At 40.3% G+C, this 21,032-nt stretch overlaps 1 protein-coding gene across 1 annotated transcript in view; it reads left to right on the top strand.

The window, feature by feature from the left end:
* Positions 1–21,032, top strand: part of PADI2 (peptidyl arginine deiminase 2) — a 107,957-nt gene that overhangs the window by 63,401 nt on the left and 23,524 nt on the right. Inside the window, exons 7-8 of the mRNA XM_053690265.1 lie at positions 12,253–12,416; positions 20,738–20,841. Coding sequence (XP_053546240.1) covers positions 12,253–12,416; positions 20,738–20,841 — 268 coding nt within the window. The remainder of the gene's footprint in view (positions 1–12,252; positions 12,417–20,737; positions 20,842–21,032) is intronic.

Raw genomic sequence — 21,032 nt, 5'->3', positions numbered from 1 at the left:
ATCATCCATTACTTATGGAATATATTCTCCTTCCCAACAGGAAGTTGCAAGAGTCCACCCACAGCAAAGCTGCTATATAGCTCCTCCCCTAACTGCCATATTCAGTCATTCGACCGAAAACATGCAGAGAAAGGAAAAACCATAGGGTGCAGTGGTGACTGTAGTTCAAATGAAAAAATTACCTGCCTTAAAGTGACAGGGCGGGCCGTGGACTGGATACACTACAAGAGAAATAAATTTATCAGGTAAGCATAAATTATGTTTTCTCTTGTTAAGTGTATCCAGTCCACGGATCATCCATTACTTATGGAATACCAATACCAAAGCTAAAGTACACGGATGATGGGAGGGACAAGGCAGGTACTTAAACGGAAGTTACCACTGCCTGTAAAAAAAAACCCTTTCTCCCAAAAATAGCCTCCGAAGAAGCAAGGTATCAAATTTGTTAAATTTGAAAAAGTATGAAGCGCAGACCAAGACTCCGTCTTGTAAATCTGTTCAACAGAAGCCACATTTAAAAAAGGCCCAAGTGAAAACCACAGCTCTAGTAGAATGAGCTGCAATCCCTTCAGGAGGCTGCTGTCCAGCAGTCTCATAAGCTAAATGAATTATGCTTTTTAACAAAAAGACAGAGAGGCTGCTGAAGTCTTTTGACCTCTCCCCTGTCCAGAATAGACAACAAACAAGGTGAACATTTGATGAAAACTGTAGTAACTTGTAAGTAAAACTTTAAAGCACAAACCACGTCCAATATTGTGTAATAGACGTTCCTTCTTTGAGGAAGGATTAGGATACAAGCATGGAACAACTATCTCTTGAGTGATGTTCTTGTTAGATACCACCTTAGGAAAAAACCCAGGTTGGTACGCAGGACTACCTTATCCGTACGAAGGACCAGATAAGGAGAATCACATTGTAACACAGATAACTTGGAGACTCTACGAGTCGAGGAAATAGCTACCCAAAAGGAACTTTCCAAGATAAAGATTATCTATGGAACAAAAAAGGTTCAAACGGAACTTCTTGAAGAGCCTTAAGAACCAGGTTTAAGCTCCATGGTGGAGCAACAGTTTTAAACACAGGCTTGGATCTAACCAAAGCCTGACCAAATGCCTGAACGTCTAGAATACCTGCCAGACGCTGGTGCAAAAAAAAAAAAAAAAATAGACAGAGTAAAAATCTGTCCCTTTTAAGGAATTAGCTGACAACCCTTTTCTTAAAAACATCTTGGAGAAAAGATAATATCCTGGGAATCCAGGCTTTACTCCATGAGTAACCCTTGGATTCATAACAATCAGATATTTACACCATATCTATGTTCAATTTTCCTAGAGACAGGCTTTCATGTCTGTATTTAAGGTATCAATGACTGACTCTGAGAAGCCATGCTTTGATAACATCAAGCGTTCAGTCTCCAGGCAGTCCATCTCAGATTGATTCTATTTAGATGGTTGAAAGGACCCTGAGGTAGAGGGACCTGTCTCAGAAGCAGAGACCGTGATGGAAAGGATGACATGTCCACCAGATCTGCATACCAGGTCCTGCGTGGCTACGCAGGCGCTGTCAAAAACACCAAAGCCCTCTCCTGCTTGGTCTTGACCTCCGGAGGAAATCCCACTCCCCCGGAAGAAAAGTCTGACGACTTAGAAAATCCACCTCCCAGTTCTCAACACCTGGGATATGGATAGCTGATAGACAAGAGTGAGTCTCTGTCCAGTGAATTATTGTAAGACTTCTAACATCACTAGGGAACTTCTGTTCCCCCTTGATGGCTGATGTAAGCCACAGTCGTGTATATTGTCCGACTGAGTATGATGTACCTCAGAGTTGCTAACTGAGGCCAAGTCTGAAGAGCATGGAATATCACTCCCAGAATAGTTATTAGAAGGAGGGTCTCCTCCTAAGCCCACTATCCCTGAGCCTTCAGGGAGTTCCAGACTGCATCCCAACCTAAAAGGCTGGCATCCATTGCAACAATTGTCCCATCTGACCTGCGGAAGGTCATACCCTTGGACAGATGGACCCGACATAGTCACCAGAGAAGAGAATCTCTGGTCTCTTGGTCCAGGATCAACAGGGGGACAAATCTGTGTAATCCCCGTTCCTCTGACTGAACATGCATAGTTGCAGCGGTCTGAAATGTAGACGTGCAAACGGTACTATGTCCCTTGCCGCTACCTATTAAGCCGATTTCATTCATGTACTGAGCCACCGAAGGGCGCGGATGGGATGAAAAACACGGCAGAAATTTAGAAACTTTGACAACCTGGACTCCGTCAGGTAAATTTTCATTTCTACAGAATCTATCAGAGTCCCTAGGAGGGAAACCCTTGAGATTGGGGATAGAGAACTCTTTCCTTGTTCACTTTCCACCCATGTGATCTCAGAAATGCCAGTACTACGTCCGTATGAGACTTGGCAATTTGGATGTTTGACGCCTGTATCAGGATGTCGTCTAACTAAGGGGCCACTTCTATGCCCCGCGACCTAAGGACCGCCAAAGCGACCCCAGAACCTCCATAAAGATTCTTGGGGCTGTAGATATCCCAAAGGAAAGAGCTACAAACTGGTAATGCCTGTCTAGAAAGGCAAACCTGAAAAATGAAGGTGATCTTTATGCATCACAATGTGAGGATAAGCATCCTTCAAATCCATTGTAGTCCTCTATTGACTCTCCTGGATCATAGTTAAGATGGTACGAATAGTTTCCATCTTAAATGACGGAATTCTGAGGAATTTGTTTAAGATCTTTAGATCCAAAATAGGTCTGAAGGTTCCCTCACCTTGGGAACCACAAACAGATTTGAGTAAAAACTCTGTCCCTGTTCCTCTCTTGGAACTGGATGGATCTCGTACACAATGTAAGAATGCCTCCTTCTTTATCTGGTTTGCAGATAATTGTGAAGGCGAAATCTCCCCTTTTTTTGGGGGGGAATCTTTGAAATCCAGAAGATATCTCTGGGATATAAATTCCAATGCCTAAGGATCCTGGGCATCTCTTGCCCACGCCCGGGCAAAGAATGAAAGTCTGCCCCCTATAGGATCCGTTACCGGATAGGGGTCCGTTCCTTCATGCTGCCTTAGAGGCAGCAGCAGGCTCCTTGGCCTGCTTATCTTTGTTCCAGGTCCAATTGTCTCCAGACCGCCTTGGACTGAGCAAAAACAGAATTTATGTTTACCTGATAAATTACTTTCTCCAACGGTGTGTCCGGTCCACGGCGTCATCCTTACTTGTGGGATATTCTCTTCCCCAACAGGAAATGGCAAAGAGCCCAGCAAAGCTGGTCACATGATCCCTCCTAGGCTACGCCTTCCCCAGTCATTCGACCGACGTAAAGGAGGAATATTTGCATAGGAGAAATCATATGATACCGTGGTGACTGTAGTTAAAGAAAATAAATCATCAGACCTGATTAAAAAACCAGGGCGGGCCGTGGACCGGACACACCGTTGGAGAAAGTAATTTATCAGGTAAACATAAATTCTGTTTTCTCCAACATAGGTGTGTCCGGTCCACGGCGTCATCCTTACTTGTGGGAACCAATACCAAAGCTTTAGGACACGGATGATGGGAGGGAGCAAATCAGGTCACCTAGATGGAAGGCACCACGGATTGCAAAACCTTTCTCCCAAAAATAGCCTCAGAAGAAGCAAAAGTATCAAATTTGTAAAATTTGGTAAAAGTGTGCAGTGAAGACCAAGTCGCTGCCTTACATATCTGATCAACAGAAGCCTCGTTCTTAAAGGCCCATGTGGAAGCCACGGCCCTAGTGGAATGAGCTGTGATTCTTTCAGGAGGCTGCCGTCCGGCAGTCTCATAAGCCAATCTGATGATGCTTTTAAGCCAAAAGGATAGAGAGGTAGAAGTTGCTTTTTGACCTCTCCTTTTACCAGAATAAACAACAAACAAGGAAGATGTTTGTCTGAAATCCTTTGTAGCATCTAAATAGAATTTTAGAGCACGGACAACGTCCAAATTGTGTAACAAACGTTCCTTCTATGAAACTGGATTCGGACACAAAGAAGGTACAACTATCTCCTGGTTAATATTTTTGTTGGAAACAACCTTCGGAATAAAACCAGGCTCAGTACGTAAAAACCACCTTATCTGCATGGACCAGATAGGGCGGAGAACACTGCAGAGCAGATAACTCAGAAACTCTTCTAGCAGAAGAAATTGCAACCTAAAGCAAAACTTTCCAAGATAATAACTTAATATCTATGGAATGTAAGGGTTCAAACGGAACCCCTTGAAGAACTGAAAGAACTAGATTAAGACTCCAGGGAAGAGTCAAAGGTCTGTAAACAGGCTTGATTCTAACCAGAGCCTGAACAAACGCTTAAACGTCTGGCACAGCTGCCAGCCTTTTGTGAAGTAAAACAGATAAAGCAGAGATCTGTCCCTTCAGAGAACTCGCAGAAAATCCTTTCTCCAAACCTTCTTGTAGAAAGGAAAGAAACTTAGGAATTTTTATCTTGTTCCATGGGAATCCTTTAGATTCACACCAACAGATATATTTTTTCCATATATTATGGTAAATTTTTCTAGTTACAGGCTTTCTAGCCTGAATAAGAGTATCTACTACAGAATCTGAAAACCCACGCTTTGATAAATCAAGCATTCAAACTCCAAGCAGTCAGTTGGAGGAAAACCAGATTCGGATGTCCAAATGGACCCTGAATAAGAAGGTCCTGTCTCAAAGGTAGCTTCCATGGTGGAGCCGATGACACATTCACCAGGTCTGCATACCAAGTCCTGCGTGGCCACACAGGAACTATCAAGGTCACCGAAGCCCTCTCCAGATTGATCCTGGCTACCAGCCTGGGAATGAGAGGAAACAGTGGGAATACATAAGCTAGGTTGAAGATCCAAGGTGCTACTATTGTATCCAATAGAGTCGCCTTGGGATCCCTGGATTTGGACCCGTAACAAGGGACCATGAAGTTCTGACGAGAGGCCATCAGAACCAAGTCTGGAATGCCCCATAATTGAGTTATTTGGGCAAAGATTTCCAGATGGAGTTCCCACTCCCCCGGATGCTCCTCCATCGCCAGGGAACTCCTTGTTACCCCCTGATGGTTGATATATGTAACAGTCGTCATGATGACTGATTGAAACCTTATGAATTTGGCCTTTGCTAGTCTAGGCCAAGCCTTGAGAGCATTGAATATCGCTCTCAGTTCCATTATGTTTATCTGGAGAAGAGAGTCTTCCCGAAACCTTAGACCCTGAGTTTTCAGGGGTTCCCAGACCGCGCCCCAGCCCACCAGACTGGCGTCGGTCATGACAATGACCTATTCTGGTCTGCGGAAGCTCATTCCCTGTGACAGGTTGTCCAGGGTCAGCCACCAACGGAGTGAATCTCTGGTTATTTGATCTACTTGTATCGTCGGAGACAAGACTGTATAATCCCCATTCCACAGTCTGAGCATGCCCAGGTGCAATGGTCTTAGATGAATTCGTACAAAAGGAACTATGTCCATTGCCGCAACCATCAACCCTATTACTTCCATGGACTGCGCTATGGAAGGAATAAGAACAGAATGAAGTACCTGACAAGAGCTTAGAAGTTTTGATTTTCTGGCCTCTGTCAGAAAAACCTTCATTTCTAAGGAAACTATTATTGTTCCCAAGAAGGGAACTCTTGTTGACGGGGACAGAGAACTTTTTTCTATGTTCACTTTCCACCTGTGAGATCTGAGAAAGGCTAGGACAATGTCCGTATGAGCCCTTGCTTTTGACAGAGACGACACCTGAATCAGGATGTCGTCCAAGTAAGGTACTACTGCAATGCCCCTTGGTCTTAGCACCGTTAGAAGGGACCCTAGTACCCTTGTGAAAATCCTTGGAGCAGTGGCTAATCCGAATGGAAGTGCCACAGGTAATGCTTGTCCAGAAAGGCGAACCTTAGGAACCGAAAATGTTCCTTGTGGATAGGAATACGTAGGTACGCATCCTTTAAGTCCACCGTGGTCATGAATTGACCTTCCTGGATGGTAGAAAGGATCGTTCGAATGGTTTCCATTTTGAATGATGAAACCCTTAGAAACTTGTTTAGAATCTTGAGATCTAAAATAGGTCTGAATGTTCCCTCTTATTTGGGAATTATGAACAGGTTGGAGTAAAAACCCATCCCTTGTTCTCCTAATGGAACAGGATGAATCACTCCCATGCTTAACAGGTCTTCTACACAGTGTAAGAATGCCTGTTCGAAGATAATTGAGACCCGTGGAACCTTCCCCTTGGGAGTAGTTCCCTGAATTCCAGGAGATAACCTTGAGAAACTATTTCTAGCGCCCAAGGATCCTGAACATCTCTTGCCCCAACCTGAGCAAAGAGAGAAAGTCTGCCCCCCACCAGATCCTTCCCAGATCGGGGGCCAACACTTCATGCTGTTTTGGTAGCAGTGGCAGGTGACTTGGCCTGCTTACCCTTGTTCCAGCCTTGCATCGGCCTCCAGGCTGGCTTGGTTTGAGAAGTATTACCCTCTTGCTTAGAGGGTGTAGAATTTGAGGCTGGTCCGTTTCTGCGAAAGGGACGAAAATTTGGCTTATTTTTAGCCTTAAAAGACCTATCCTGTGGGAGGGCGTGGCCCTTTCCCCCAGTGATGTCTGAAATAATCTCTTTCAAGTCAGGGCCAAACAGTGTTTTACCCTTGAAAGGGATGTTAAGCAAAAGCGCTCTGCGCGCCACGATAGCAAACCCTGAATTATTCGCCGCTAATCTAGCTAATTGCAAAGCGGCATCTAAAATAAAAAAGAGTTAGCCAATTTAAGAGCTTGAACTCTGTCCAAAACCTCCTCGTACGAAGATTCTTTATTAAGCGACTTTTCTAGTTCTTCGAACCAGAAACACGCAGCTGTAGTGACAGGAACAATGCATGAAATTGGTTGTAGAAGGTAACCTTGCTGAACAAACATCTTTTTAAGCAAACCCTCTAACCTTTAATCCATAGGATCTTGAAAGCACAACTATCTTCTATAGGAATAGAAGTGCGTTTGTTTAGAGTAGAAACCGCCCCCTCGACCTTGGGGACTGTATGCTATAAGTCCTTTCTGGGGTCGACTATAGGAAACTAATTTCTTAAATATAGGGGGAGGACAAAGGGTATGCCGGGCCTTTCCCACTCCTTATTTACTATGTCCGCCACCCGCTTGGGTATAGGAAAAACATCGGGGGGCACCGGAACCTCTAGGAACTTGTCCATCTTACCTAATTTCTCTGGAATGACCAAATTGTCACAATCATCCAGAGTAGATAATACCTCCTTAAGTAGTGCGTGGAGATGTTGAAATTTAAATTTAAAAGTTACAATATCAGGTTCTGCTTGTTGAGAAATTTTCCCTGAATCTGAAATTTCTCCCTCAGACAAAACCTCCCTCCTGGCCCCTTCAGATAGGTGTGAGGGTATGTCAGAAAAGATATCATCAGCGTCCTCTTGCTCCTCAGTGTTTAAAACAGAGCAATCACGCTTTCTCTGATAAGTAGGCATTTTGGAAAAAAATGCATGCAATAGAATTATCCATTATAGCCATTAATTGTTGTATGGTAATAAGTATTGGCGCACTAGATGTACTAGGGGCCTCTTGTGTGGGCAAAACTGGTGTAGACACAGAAGGGGATGATGCAGTACCATGCTTACTCCCCTCATTAGAGGAATCATCTTGGGCAATATCATATCTATGGCATTATTATCCCTACTTTGTTTGGACATTATGACACAAATATATCACATATATTTAAATGGGGAGACACATTGGCTTTCATACATATAGAACATCGTTATCTGATGGTTCAGACATGTTAAACAGGCTTAAACTTGTTAACAAAGCACAAAAAACGTTTTACAATAAAACCGTTACTGTCCCTTTAAATTTTAAACTGAACACACTTTATTACTGAATATGTGAAAAAGTATGAAGGAATTGTTCAAATTTCACCAAAATTTCACCACAGTAACTTAAAGCCTTAAAAGTATTGCACACCAAATTTGAAAGCTTTAACCCTTAAAATAACGGAACCGGAGCCGTTTTTACATTTAACCCCTATACAGTCCCAGGTATCTGCTTTACTGAGACCCAACCAAGCCCAGAGGGGAATACGACACCAAATGATGCCTTCTATAAGCTTTTTCAGTGGTTCTTAGCTCCTCACACATGCATCTGCATGCCATGCTTTCCAAAAACAACTGCCCATTAGAGGCGCGAAAATGAGGCTCTGTCTATGACTAGAAAAGGCCCCCAGTGAAAAAGGTGTCCAATACAGTGCCTGCCGTTTTTATTAAAACAATCCCCAAGATTTAACAACTATTAAAAGTAAAGTAATCGTTTTAGCCCAGAAAAATGTCTACCAGTTTTTTAAGCCCTAATGAAGCCCTTTATTCTTTTACTTAAACAAAGAAAATGGCTTACCGGTTCCCATAGGGAAAATGACAGCTTCCAGCATTACCGAGTCTTGTTAGAAATGTGTCATACCTCAAGCAGCAAAAGTCTGCTCACTGTTTCCCCCAACTGAAGTTAATTCCTCTCAACAGTCCTGTGTGGAAACAGCCATCGATTTTAGTAACGGTTGCTAAAATCATTTTCCTCTTACAAACAGAAATCTTCATCTCTTTCCTGTTTCAGAGTAAATAGTACATACCAGCACTATTTTAAAATAACAAACTCTTGATTGAAGAATAAAAACTACATTTAAACACCAAAAAACTCTAAGCCATCTCCGTGGAGATGTTGCCTGTACAACGGCAAAGAGAATGACTGGGGAAGGCGGAGCCTAGGAGGGATCATGTGACCAGCTTTGCTGGGCTCTTTGCCATTTCCTGTTGGGGAAGAGAATATCCCACAAGTAAGGATGACGCCGTGGACCGGACACACCTATGTTGGAGAAAATTCCCTCTTGTTTTGCCTTAGAGGAAGTGGATGCCACACCTGCCCTGAAGTTTTAAAAGGCACGAAAATTAGACCTTTTTTGGCCCTTGATTCCTATCCTGAGGAAGGGCATGACCTTTTCCTCCAGTGATATAAGCAATAATCTCCTTCAAACCAGGCCCGAATAGGGTCTGCCCCTTGAAGGGAAGTTAAGTAGCTTATTTATAAAAGTCACGACAGCTGACCATGATATAAGCCATAGCGCTCTGCGCGCCAGTATAGTAAAAAACAGAATTCTTAGCCGTTAGTCTAGTCAAATGAACAAAGGCATCAGAAAACAAAGGAATTGGCTAGCATAAGCTTGTCAAATATATTCATCTAATGGAGTCGCTAACTGTAAAGCCTCATCAAGAGACTCAACCCAGAACGCCGCAGCAGCAGTGACAGAAGCAATGTATGCAAGGGGCTGCAGGATAAAACCCTGTTGAATAAACATTTTTTATCCATTGGATCTAAAAAGCACAACTGTCCTCGCCAGAGGTAGTGGTACGCTTAGCTAGAGTAGAAACTCTTCTCTCCACCTTAGGAACTGTCTGCCAGAAGTCCCGTGGTGGTAACTATTAGAAAACATTCTTCTAAAAAATAGGAGGGGAAGAGAACGGCACACCTGGTCTATCCCATTCCCTATTAAAAATTTTTTTAGTAAACCTCTTTAGGTATTGGAAAAACATCAGTACACACCGGCACTGCATATTATTTATCCAGTCTACACAATTTCTCTGGCCCTGCGATTGTACACATTCATTCAGAGCAGCCAAAGCCTCCCTGAGCAACAAGTGGAGGTTCTCAAGCATAAATTTTAAATGTAGAAATATCAGAATCAGGTTAAATCATCTTCCCTGAGTAAAAAAAAATCACCCACAGACTAAGCATATTGTGAGGTAGTATCATACATGGTTCTTAAAGCGTCTGTATGCTCTGTATCTACCCCCAGAGCTATCTGCTTTCCTTTAATTTCAGGTAGTCTGACTAATACTGCTGCCAGAGTATTATTCACCACCTTTGCCATGTCTTGTAAAATAAACGCTATGGACGCCCTTGATGTACTTGGCGCCATTTGAGCGTGAGTCCCTGAAGCGGGAGTCGAAGGGTCTGACACGTGGGGAGAGTTAATCGGCATAACTTTCCCCTCGACAGAATCCCCTGGTAAAATAAACGCTATGGGTGCCCTTGATGTACTTGGCGCCATTTGAGCGTGAGTCCCTAAAGCGGGAGTCAAAAGGTCTGACACGTGGGGAGAGTTAGTCGGCATAACTACCCCCACGACAGAATCCTCTGGTGATAATGTTTTTAAAGACAAAAAATGATCTTTATTGTTTAACATGAAATCAGTACATCTGGTACACATTCTAAGATGGGGTTCCACCATGGCCTTAAAACATAATGAACACAGAGCTTCCTCTATGTCAGGCATGTTAGAACAGACTAATAATGAGACTAATAAGCTTGGAAAACACTTTAAATCAAGTTAACAAGCAAATATATAAAACGTTACTGTGCCTTTAAGAGAAACAAATTTTGTCAAAATTTGAAAAACAGTGAAAAAAGGCAGTAAAACAAACGAAATTTTTACAGTACATGTAATAAGGTAACAGAGCATTGCACCCACTTGCAAATGGATGATTAACCCCTTAATGCAAAAAACAGATAAAAAAAAAAAACGACATAGACGTTTTTTTAAAAACAGACACAACAAAACTGCCACAGCAGAGCTGTGGATTACCTTCCCTAAAAACGATTTTGGAAGTCTTTTTAGCCCTTTAGAAATGTCCTGTAGTATTCATGGGACTGCTGAGGGAATCTGGATAATTCATTTTGTAATTTCAACTGCGCAAAAAAGCGCTAAATTAGGCCCCTCCCACTCATATTACAACAGTGGGAAGCTTCAGTTAACTGTTTCTATGCAAAATTTAAGCCAGCCATGTGGAAAAAAACTTAGGCCCCAATAAGTTTTATCACCAAACATATGTTAAAAAACGATTAAACATGCCAGCAAACGTTTTAAAACACATTTTTACAAGAGTATGTATCTCTATTAATAAGCCTGATACCAGTCGCTTTTACTGCATTTAAGGCTATACCAACATTACAGTGTTATCACCAATGTACGTTAAAAAACGATTAAACATGCCAGCAAACGTTTTAAAACACATTTTTATAAGAGTATGTATCTCTATTAATAAGCCTGATACCAGTCGCTATCGCTGCATTTAAGGCTTTACTTACATTACTTCGGTATCAGCAGTATTTTCTTAGTCAATTCCATTCCTAGAAAAATATTTTACTGCACATACCTTATCTGCAGGAAAACCTGCACGCCATTCCCCCTCTGAAGTACCTCACTCCTCAGAATGTGTGAGAACAGCAAATGGATCTCAGTTACGTCTGCTAAGATCATAGAAAAACGCAGGCAGATTCTTCTTCCAAATACTGCCTGAGATAAACAGCACACTCCGGTGCCATTTAAAAATAACAAACTTTTGATTGAAGAATAAACTAAGTATAAATTACCACAGACTCTCACGACCTCCTATCTATGTTGAGGCTTGCAAGAGAATGACTGAATATGGCAGTTAGGGGAGGAGCTATATAGCAGCTTTGCTGTGGGTGGACTCTTGCAACTTCCTGTTGGGAAGGAGAATATATTCCATAAGTAATGCATGATCCGTGGACTGGATACACTTAACAAGAGAAATGAATTGATGAATGCGGACAGCAATACGCTCTCAATATTCAGCATTGCACCAGCAGCTCAGAGCAGGTGGACAAGTTATGGAGCAGCGGTCTTTAGACCGCTGCTTCATAACTGGTGTTTCTGGTGAGCCTGCAGGCTCGCCAGAAACACAGGCCCTCAAGCTCTGTCCGGAGCTTGATAAATGGACCCCTTATACTAAAGTCCTTACGAATAAACATTTGGTATTTTAGTTGGGTGATGTGAGATTTATTAAAAAAAAAAAAATTGCAGGATAATGGAACATGATGCACAAGTGAGCAGGAAATCTGAATCAAGCAGGGGTGGAACTACCATTGGTGCAGTGGCCCCAGGGCCCAAATGCTGGGGGCCTATAACAGCCAGTCTATACATAGGTGTGTGCAGAACGTGTACAATCCTAATGCAATGAAGCGCTTTATTAGTGCAGAATGCAGGTCCATTAATCTAGCTATTCTCAAAACCTTTATACAGAGAAGCATGTCTATTAATATTGCTTACTACTGAGATATCTTTGTGGGGCCCAGAACAATTTTGCACCAGCGCCCTTTGACAAGCAGATCCGCTACTGGAATCAAGTGAGCATGATCTAAGGTGCATGTCGTTTTCTGCAGATAAGATGTACACCCATGTGCTTGGAGGAAAGAAGCTGTTTTACAAGGCCAGGTACACCGGAACTACCGAGCTGGAATTCTTTGTGGAAGGTCTGCGCTTCCCAGATGAGGGTTTTGATGGGCTTATCTCCATTAAAGCGAGCCTGCTGGAGTCCATGGTAGAGGTAAGGAGGCTGAATGGGTCTTGGATGGTTCTGGTTCTGGGATAAGAAAAACTGTACATACTAAATGTAATACCGCAGTAAAAATTAACCCTTTAATCACAACATATATTTTCTTTCTTCTCACCATCTGATTTTATTGTGTAAAATTATATTACCTTCTAGCTTCTAAGTGAAGTCCAAGTCTTATGAGAAGTGAACCCCCTTATCTTCACGGTGCAAGATTTTGTTACTACAGACAGGCGAGCGGTCACACTGTTCAGGTGTAGAGTTCCTTAGTCATATGATCAGTTCAACATACTGTATATCAGTGTTTTTCAACCAGTGTGCCGTGGCACACTAGTGTGCCGTGAGAGATCCTCAGGTGTGCCGCGGCAGACTGACAACAGTGCGGGGGTGTCCCTCTTTCAAATTTTGAAATATTGGGAGGTGTGTGACAGGCTCATCTGGCATCATTTACAACCATGACATTGACATTCATTCACAGACAATCATTATGCTTGTTTGTGACTGAATGTCAATATGTCATGTATAGTTTGTAGGAGGCATGGCATGACAGCACAGTACAGTGTGTATGTGTATATATATATATATATATAAAAATGTGTATGTATATACACATACACATATATATATGGAGGTTATATCCTGTACATATTAGTCCTGAGTTAGTAATGCAGTTTAGTATACAAAGTACTGTAGAAATTGCTGTGCTCGAGACATATATTATTGTATTTAGTTACCTTATTAGCGCTAATAGGTGTAATATTGCAGCAATTCAATTGTTTTTAAATAAGTTAGTTTTACACGTTCATTATTAGTTGTAGTGAAAGGTGTTCACTTAAGGTTGGTTGCTAAGATACGGGCACTGTCTGATGATGTGTGCTAAGTGTTGTGCAACACCTGCACTAGGTGATTAAGGTGAAGGGGTATTTAAGGCTGTGTATAGCATTGATTCTTGTTGTCAGTTTGAAAACGGAGGTAAAACTCAGAAACGTTACTTAATAAGGAATAAAACTTTATCCTTATTAAACCCGGCGAGTGCCTTCCTTTTTGCAATATATATATATACTGTATTAGGCTACAATGTGAGATTTTGTAAAATTTTGGGATGGTGGTGTCCCGCAGGATTTTTTTAATGTAAAAAAGTGTGCCACGGCAAAAAAAAGGTTGAAAATCACTGCTGTATATCACATTTGACTTTTTCTTTAATTGAGCTGGGAACAAAATTTGCAAAAATGACATGCTCTAATTTTCATTTAATTTTAGCGCTATTCACTATGGAAATCTGTGTGTAACATCTTTTGAACACAGAAATTAACTGGGGAATTATGTGACTGCAACTGCTGATTGGCTCACCTGTAGTTTTCTGCCCAGATCAGCAGTTCTCCGCGGCTCCCAAGCACAACTGTATCTGTGTGTTTAACCTCTTTTGTGGGGTTAGGCACAAAGAGTTTCATGGTGAATAGACATACTCATAAGTTATAACAAATTAGAGCATGTGATATTTGTGCTACAGTGCCCCTTTAATTCCAGCTCAATATAGGGTCTACATAATGTGCATTTTTATTGTGTATTTTCAATATCCTTTATTTCCTTAGAATTGTTCTCTCAGCATTAGCGTGACTACAATCATTTCCATCACTTTTCCGCTCTCTTATCACATTCCGCTGGGTTTTGTGTTTGCTTCTGTGTTACACGTCGCTGCATCAGTCTTTGTTGGTGTCATAGTTCATTATGTTACGTTTGATAGCTGACAGCTGTGTTAGAATTCAATGCACCCAATCAAAATATATTATAAAACATGCAAAGTACAGCTATTTCCTTCTGGTCCATTAAAGGGTCTGTAAAGTCTGTACCAGAATTTTTATTGTTTAAAAGGATAGATAATCCCATTATTAACCATTCCCCAGTTTTGCATAGCCAACATGGTTATATAAATTTACTTTTTACCTCTGTAATTACCTTGTATCTAAGCCTCTTCAGACTGCCCCCTTATTTTAGTTCTTTTGGCAGACTTGCATTTTAGCCAATCAGTGCTTACTCCTAGGTAACTCCAGGGGCGTGAAAACAATGTCATCTATATGGAACACATCAACTAACGCCCTCTAGTTGTGAAAAGATGTCCAAATGCATTCAGATAAGAGGCAGACTTCAAGGGCTAAGAAATTTGCATATTAGCCTCCTACATTTAGCTTTCAACTAAGAATACCAAGAGAACAAAGCAAAATTGATGATAAAAGTAAATTTGTTGTTTAAAATTGCATACCCTATCTGAATCATGAAAGTTTATTTTTTGACTAGACTGTCCCTTTAACTGCTTTTTAACGTAAGGCTACTTAGATTTATTTGTGTTCATTTGTGTTTATTTCTGTTCTTGAGAGCACTCTAGTAGTGTGCATAGCTATAGCAGGTGTTTATTTATGGCAACATCTATGTGTTTTTTCTTTCTAGATCTTCAAAAGTTGAATGTGATTTATGTTCCTCGAGCTTAGAACGCTTTTGAAGTTCCATTTTTTTAAAATGAGATACATATTGTGCGTGTTGCTTTCCTCGTACAATCTGAGTTGCCAGTAACCTGGATGAGCATTTAGCCGGTTTGATGTAATGTCATCTAGACTTGGCAAGCTTTAACGCTCTCATATAATTTCTCAATTTAAATTCCTTGGCACTTCAAATACTTGCAAACAGCTTTAATAAGTTTTCCCTGTTGAAACTGTAGAGTTCATACATTCACTAGCTTCATCTATTTTAAGTCTTTGGTTATTTACCGTATATAGACGCATTTTTTTCTTCTTCTTAACTTTATTAAGACAAAGGGAATGACCATAGCTCTGCAAACTATGCTAAATAGGATAGGCAAAATTTTGGAGCACCAGTTTACCACCAATTTTTTTCCTTACAACTCCTATTTTATTTTTCATGATGTTTATCATACCATACTGCTAGGTTTCTGCTTCGTCATAACAGCTGTATATCTGTACTACTTGTTGTACCCACGTACGCAAAGTTTGTGCCCAGATAGGATGAGTATAACAAAACTTACTGTTTTATGATTGGCTAAAAACAGCCTCATGTAGAGGCACTGGTGTTATGGGAAGTCTCACAAGTCACCCTTGTGCAGCTGCAGGAAGTGGTAAACAATGGTTGCTGTAAGGTTATACAACAAGACAAGTGGTGGTACTGGCGATCGTACTGTGGAGGGGCATCGTATTCTACAACTTTTACCTCTCTTTCTAGTTAAAATATCCCTTTTGCCTCTATTTAGTCTTCTTCCACTGGGGCAAATTACATGTAAATTCAGGGGATATGTATATAGATTTGATTGATTTGAAAAAAAAGTTTTGGGTTTTTTTCAATGATCAACAGCAGACAAGGGGGCAGATGGGTGGACATAAACAATTAGTCTAGTCAAAATTAAACTTTCATGATTCAGATTTTAAACAACTTTTCAATTTACTTTTATCATCAAATTTGCTTTGTTCTTTGGGTATTCTTTGTTGAAAGCTAAACCTAGGTAGGCTCATATGCTAATTTCTAAGCCCTTGAAGGCCACCTCTTTTTCTTAGTGCATTTAGACAGTTTTTTACAGCTAGACAGTGGTAGTTCATGTATGCCCTATAGATTACATTGTGCTCACTCCCATGGAGTCAGCACTGATTGGCTAAAATGCAAGTCTTTCAAAAGAACTGAGATACTGGGGGCAGTCTGCAGAAGCTTAGATACAGGTAATCACAGAGGTAAAAAGTGTATTCATATAACTGTGCTCAGGGCCGTCATCAGGGGGTGACAGGGGTGACTCCTGTCAGGGGCCCAATGGGCCAGGGGGGCCCCATGAGGCAAGAACAACTTATTTAATTTTTACATTTTGGCAGCCACCAGAGGGTACTACAGCAGATTGCTATTGAGCGTGGGAAATGCTATTACAAGTAGTAAAGCGTTCGCATTTGAGAGAATGTCTGAGTGTGCAATGAACCACTATGCACAGTGTGAGACAGACTTGGCACTTAAGTTTGTACAGTGTGTGCCTTAGTCAGATGGCAGATCACTTTTATTTGTAGAGGAGGTAGGACCTACTTAGTAAATGTTTTTTATTTCTTTGTGCAATTTCGGATTGTAACTTCAGTGTGGTAGTAGTTGTATGGTGGGGCCAGGGGTCCATAAAAACACATTTTTATTAGCAATATGCAGCATTGTATTTATAATTATTTGACAATGCTGTAGAAATTCTATATTTAAAGTCATGCAGAAATGTTTCCTCCTCAATACACAAATGGTAGGTGACCTTTTGGCAGATATGTTTTTTTTTTAAATTAATATATATATATATATTAATTACATTCCAGTTTACTGTCCCTTTATGCAAGGACTTTCCAGATGCAAGGAGGCATTTTATCTAAGAGTTTTACATCTGCATAAAATGTTATACTCTCAGGCTAAGATTGCTCAGTGTTTGAAATTAAAAAGGTTAACTTAACACTGTTCAGTTTATACTACAGCTGACTTAATTTTGAAATACATACAAACAAGCCTAAATCCTGCATTTAACCAGATCTAATGGTATGAGACTGAGTAACACTTATGGTTCCACCAAGACCATATAGAGTACAGCATTTTCAAAATCCATAAGTACAGCTGACAGATGGTAACATATGTACACCATATTTGAAGTGGTGCTTTTGGTTGGGGGGGGGGAACAAACATATGTCAACCTTTCAAAAGTACTTTTCTTCATCTAGCCATCTACCCAGATAATTAATGTACAATTTTGAATTCACATAATTATTTTTGTTTGCACTTTTACAAATATGATTCTTTAAAAAGTGATCTCTTAATTTGTGCAATTTTTTTTATCATGCATGTCGCACACTGTTGATTTAGGGAATGCAATGTGCAGAAATTTTACCTCCTGTGTGTTTCTGTAGGTGTCTGTGTTTATGTCTTTGTGCTTTTTGTTTGTGTCTCAATGAGTGTGTATGTATTTTTTTTTTCCATGGTTAAGTCAGGGGCCCCAAAATTTCCTTTATTTATAACCAATAAAAGGTACAGAAATAAATACAAATTGTATTCTCAAACCACCTCGCAGGGTGTAATAATAAGCACAAACAACAATAATACAAAAAAAACAAAAATTCAAATATCGTACATTTGAAGTTGTGGTGATCGAAGTCTTCAAGTAGTTAATAAGCACAAAACAGTACCACAGTATTGGAATTTTTAATATTTTTAACACTTAACCTAAAACACAACAAACTCATAAAATAAACAAAACAAAGCAGAAAAAAACAAAACAAAACAAAACAATACAGGGAAGGGAAGCCCCCCCCAGTCTCTTCCTCCTCTTCTCCCCCAGTCCCTCCCCCTCACCACCTTTCCATGCACCCTCACAGGTTACCTCTCAATAAGGATTCATCCAGGGCCGAGTACGCAGAAAAAAAAAAAAAAAAAAAAGAAGCATACTCTCCATAACTGACTCCCCTGGAACAAAAAGAGAATCAGAGACCTTCTATCTATACCGACTGGGAAATTCGCCTCTTAGCATAGCTTCTTCCAAACAATTAGAGCCATGAAATGGGCGCATTATCTGCAGTTGGGTTTCCTCTGGAAATGATGAAATAAGGGGTAACCATCTCAAGAAGAAGCGTTTACTTTTCCTTTCCAGATTATCAGTAGTATCATATTGCTCTAGAGTCATTTGATTTAGCAAGATATTTTTAAATTCAGCCATCTGTGGGCTTTTCTTAGAAATCCACTGTTTCAGAATTAAGTTCCTTCCTGATAGAATTACAATATTCAAAAATTTGTTAACACCTGTTTGAGTAGAGTTACTTATAAGGAAAAATATATGAATATCTTGTAATTTAAATGTGCAGTTGCACAATTTTTCAAACCAGAAATTTATTTTACACCAGAATTTTTGGATTTTAGGACATTTCCAGAAATAGTGATATATATCGGCTGCTGGAAATCTACATTTACTACAGACACTTGTTGAATGTCTCCCCCATTTGGCTGTCAATGCTGGTGTAATATATGTCATATTCAAAATCTTCACATGTGATTCTCTCCAAGAGATGGAGGCTGTGGTGGAATCCACCAGGGAAAAGCTGTTTTGAATTGTATCCAATTGGGCCCCAAAATTTCTAATGGCGGCCCTGACTGTGCTGGTTATGCAAAACTGGGGAATGGGTAATGAAGGATTATTTATCTTTTAAACAATACAAATTCTGCAGTAGACTGCCCTCTAAATGAATCATTCTATTATGTGGTTTTGATTAGTATTTATATAGTTATTATATATTTCATGTACAAATTAATCTATTGAGCTAAAGTTAGTTATAATGATTACTGTCCCAAATAAAAAAAAAATACTTTTAACCATTTTTTTTTCACATTGGAATGTCCATTTACATTTTAAATGCCCCTTTCCAGACTGTATACAATTAACCTTGGCAGCAAAGTCATAAAGATCTGCATTACTGGCATTCTGCATTTCTGTGCATTTTTGTCTCCTATAAAAATACTGTTTTCCTTCAGTCGTTCTCTTTGCTATATATAGAGGCTTCACAGGAGGGGTAAGCTGGTAACCGGACCTTCTCAGCTCTTGACACCAGTAGGCTTTCGTTACATTCTTGTTATATCTGTCTCTCAGTGCTAATAACATCATATAAATTTGCAGGGATGGTGCCAGCTCCAGCTTTATGCATCTACTCTGGGGAGTATGTTTGTTATCTTATCTCTGTCCTTGTCAGGAGCGAAGTCCCAGAATGTTGTGAGAGGTACAGGTGTCTCAAAGCAACGGAACTAGTTGTGACAACCTTATCTATCATGACACTGAGAAATGCTACAGGTGGCTCAAAAAGTGTACAAGTATAGAAAGTGCAGTATCTGAAAACGTTATTTTAATTTACGGCTTCTTGCACTGTGAATTTCTGATGTCAAGTGTTAAAAAATAAATAAAGTCAGTTTCAAATTTCATTCAAATGTATCAGTAACAACTTCATATTTACTGTGTGCTAATATGTCAAATAAAGGAATATATAACATGGCTGATGTGATGCCAAACAATCTACCAATTAGCTTCAATGCAAACAACCTTAGAATAATATGTAGATGTATTTTTACAGTTATATTAAAGATATACATGTAAAGGTTTAGGGGCCGATCATGTCTGACAGACATCACTGAATGCCGACAGCATACGCTGTCAGCATTTATCATTGCACCAGCAGTTCTTGTGAACTGCTTGTGCAATGCCGCCCCTTGCAGATTCGCAGCCAATCGGCCGCTAGCAGGGGGTGTCAATCAACACGATCGTATTTGATTGGGTTGATTGCTGTCCGCCGATCAGAGCAGGCGGACCAGTTAAGGAGCAGTGGTCTTAAGACCTCTGCTTCTTAACTGCTGTTTCTGGCGCAAGGAAAAAAGGGCATCAGGGGCCGTTCGGCGCTTGATAATTCGGCCCCTTAGTTTCTATATGTAAGTAAAAACATCTAAATAGGGTTGAAAACTATACAGAATATATATGAGTGTTTTGTCCTGGCTCTGGGGAAAGCGCAAACTAGGTCTCACAATAGTACTGACAAAAGAGAACTGACACACAAAAATGCAGTATAATAATAAGTGTTTATTTTGCATTTATTGCAAAAAATACAAATCAGTAATCAGTTTTAAATGTATTAAAACATAATAATTACACTAAGCAGTGATTAAACTATAAACACATTACTTATCTTCGGGTTTCGAATAAGGCATCAATAGCAGCGTACAGTGGCACATATGCAGGTCATTCCAATAGCTCTGAATCATCATAATTCAGTAGAATACAGACAGCTGATCTCACAGATACTGTATGAAACATCTCTCCCAGATTTTATCTAGCAGACTCCAGAACCCCCTTAGCAATTCTAATAATTAAACCTACATGTATTGCAGGTGTGTCTAGCATCATATTTCATTTAGCAGGCATTTTAACTGCGTTTTTTGTTATAACAAATGAATATCCTCACACAAAGCCTAGTACTATCTGTCTTGTGGAATATTACTGCCCACTCTTTCTAGATATGCTCTGCTATGAGAACAGAAGACAGATAACTATGTGTAACATTTCTTAAAGGCAATACTGTTAAAGGTATATATATATATATATATATATATATATATATATATATACATATACATACTGTATATATGCTGTGTGAGGAATTACTTATTGACTATCCCCAACATATGAGGGATACAAGTATAGGGTGTGGAATCACTAGGGACCATATTGCTGATTTGCATGTTTATCTACTCTTGTTTTTTCTTCCTCTCTATCACAGGGTATTCCAGAAACTCCCATATTTACGGATGTGGTCACATTTCGTGTAGCTCCTCTTATAATCACCCCGAACACATTGGAACCCATAGAGGTGTATGTCTGCAGGTAACCATATCCTCTGCATTATTTCTACTACCTTTGAAAGCTTGTCACTCTCTGCATGCAATCAATGCTTATGCACAATTGCGCAATACGTGGGAAGAAAGTTAGGGAAGAGATGCACTTATCCCACCTTGAATGTCTCCCCTGACCAGTTCTTTGTCTTTGTGCATGATGAGGTTATGCTGCTGGGAGCC

This window comes from Bombina bombina, chromosome 8 (assembly GCF_027579735.1).
Source record: "Bombina bombina isolate aBomBom1 chromosome 8, aBomBom1.pri, whole genome shotgun sequence".
NCBI lineage: Eukaryota > Metazoa > Chordata > Amphibia > Anura > Bombinatoridae > Bombina > Bombina bombina.
This window is presented reverse-complemented; position numbering and strand designations above follow the sequence as displayed.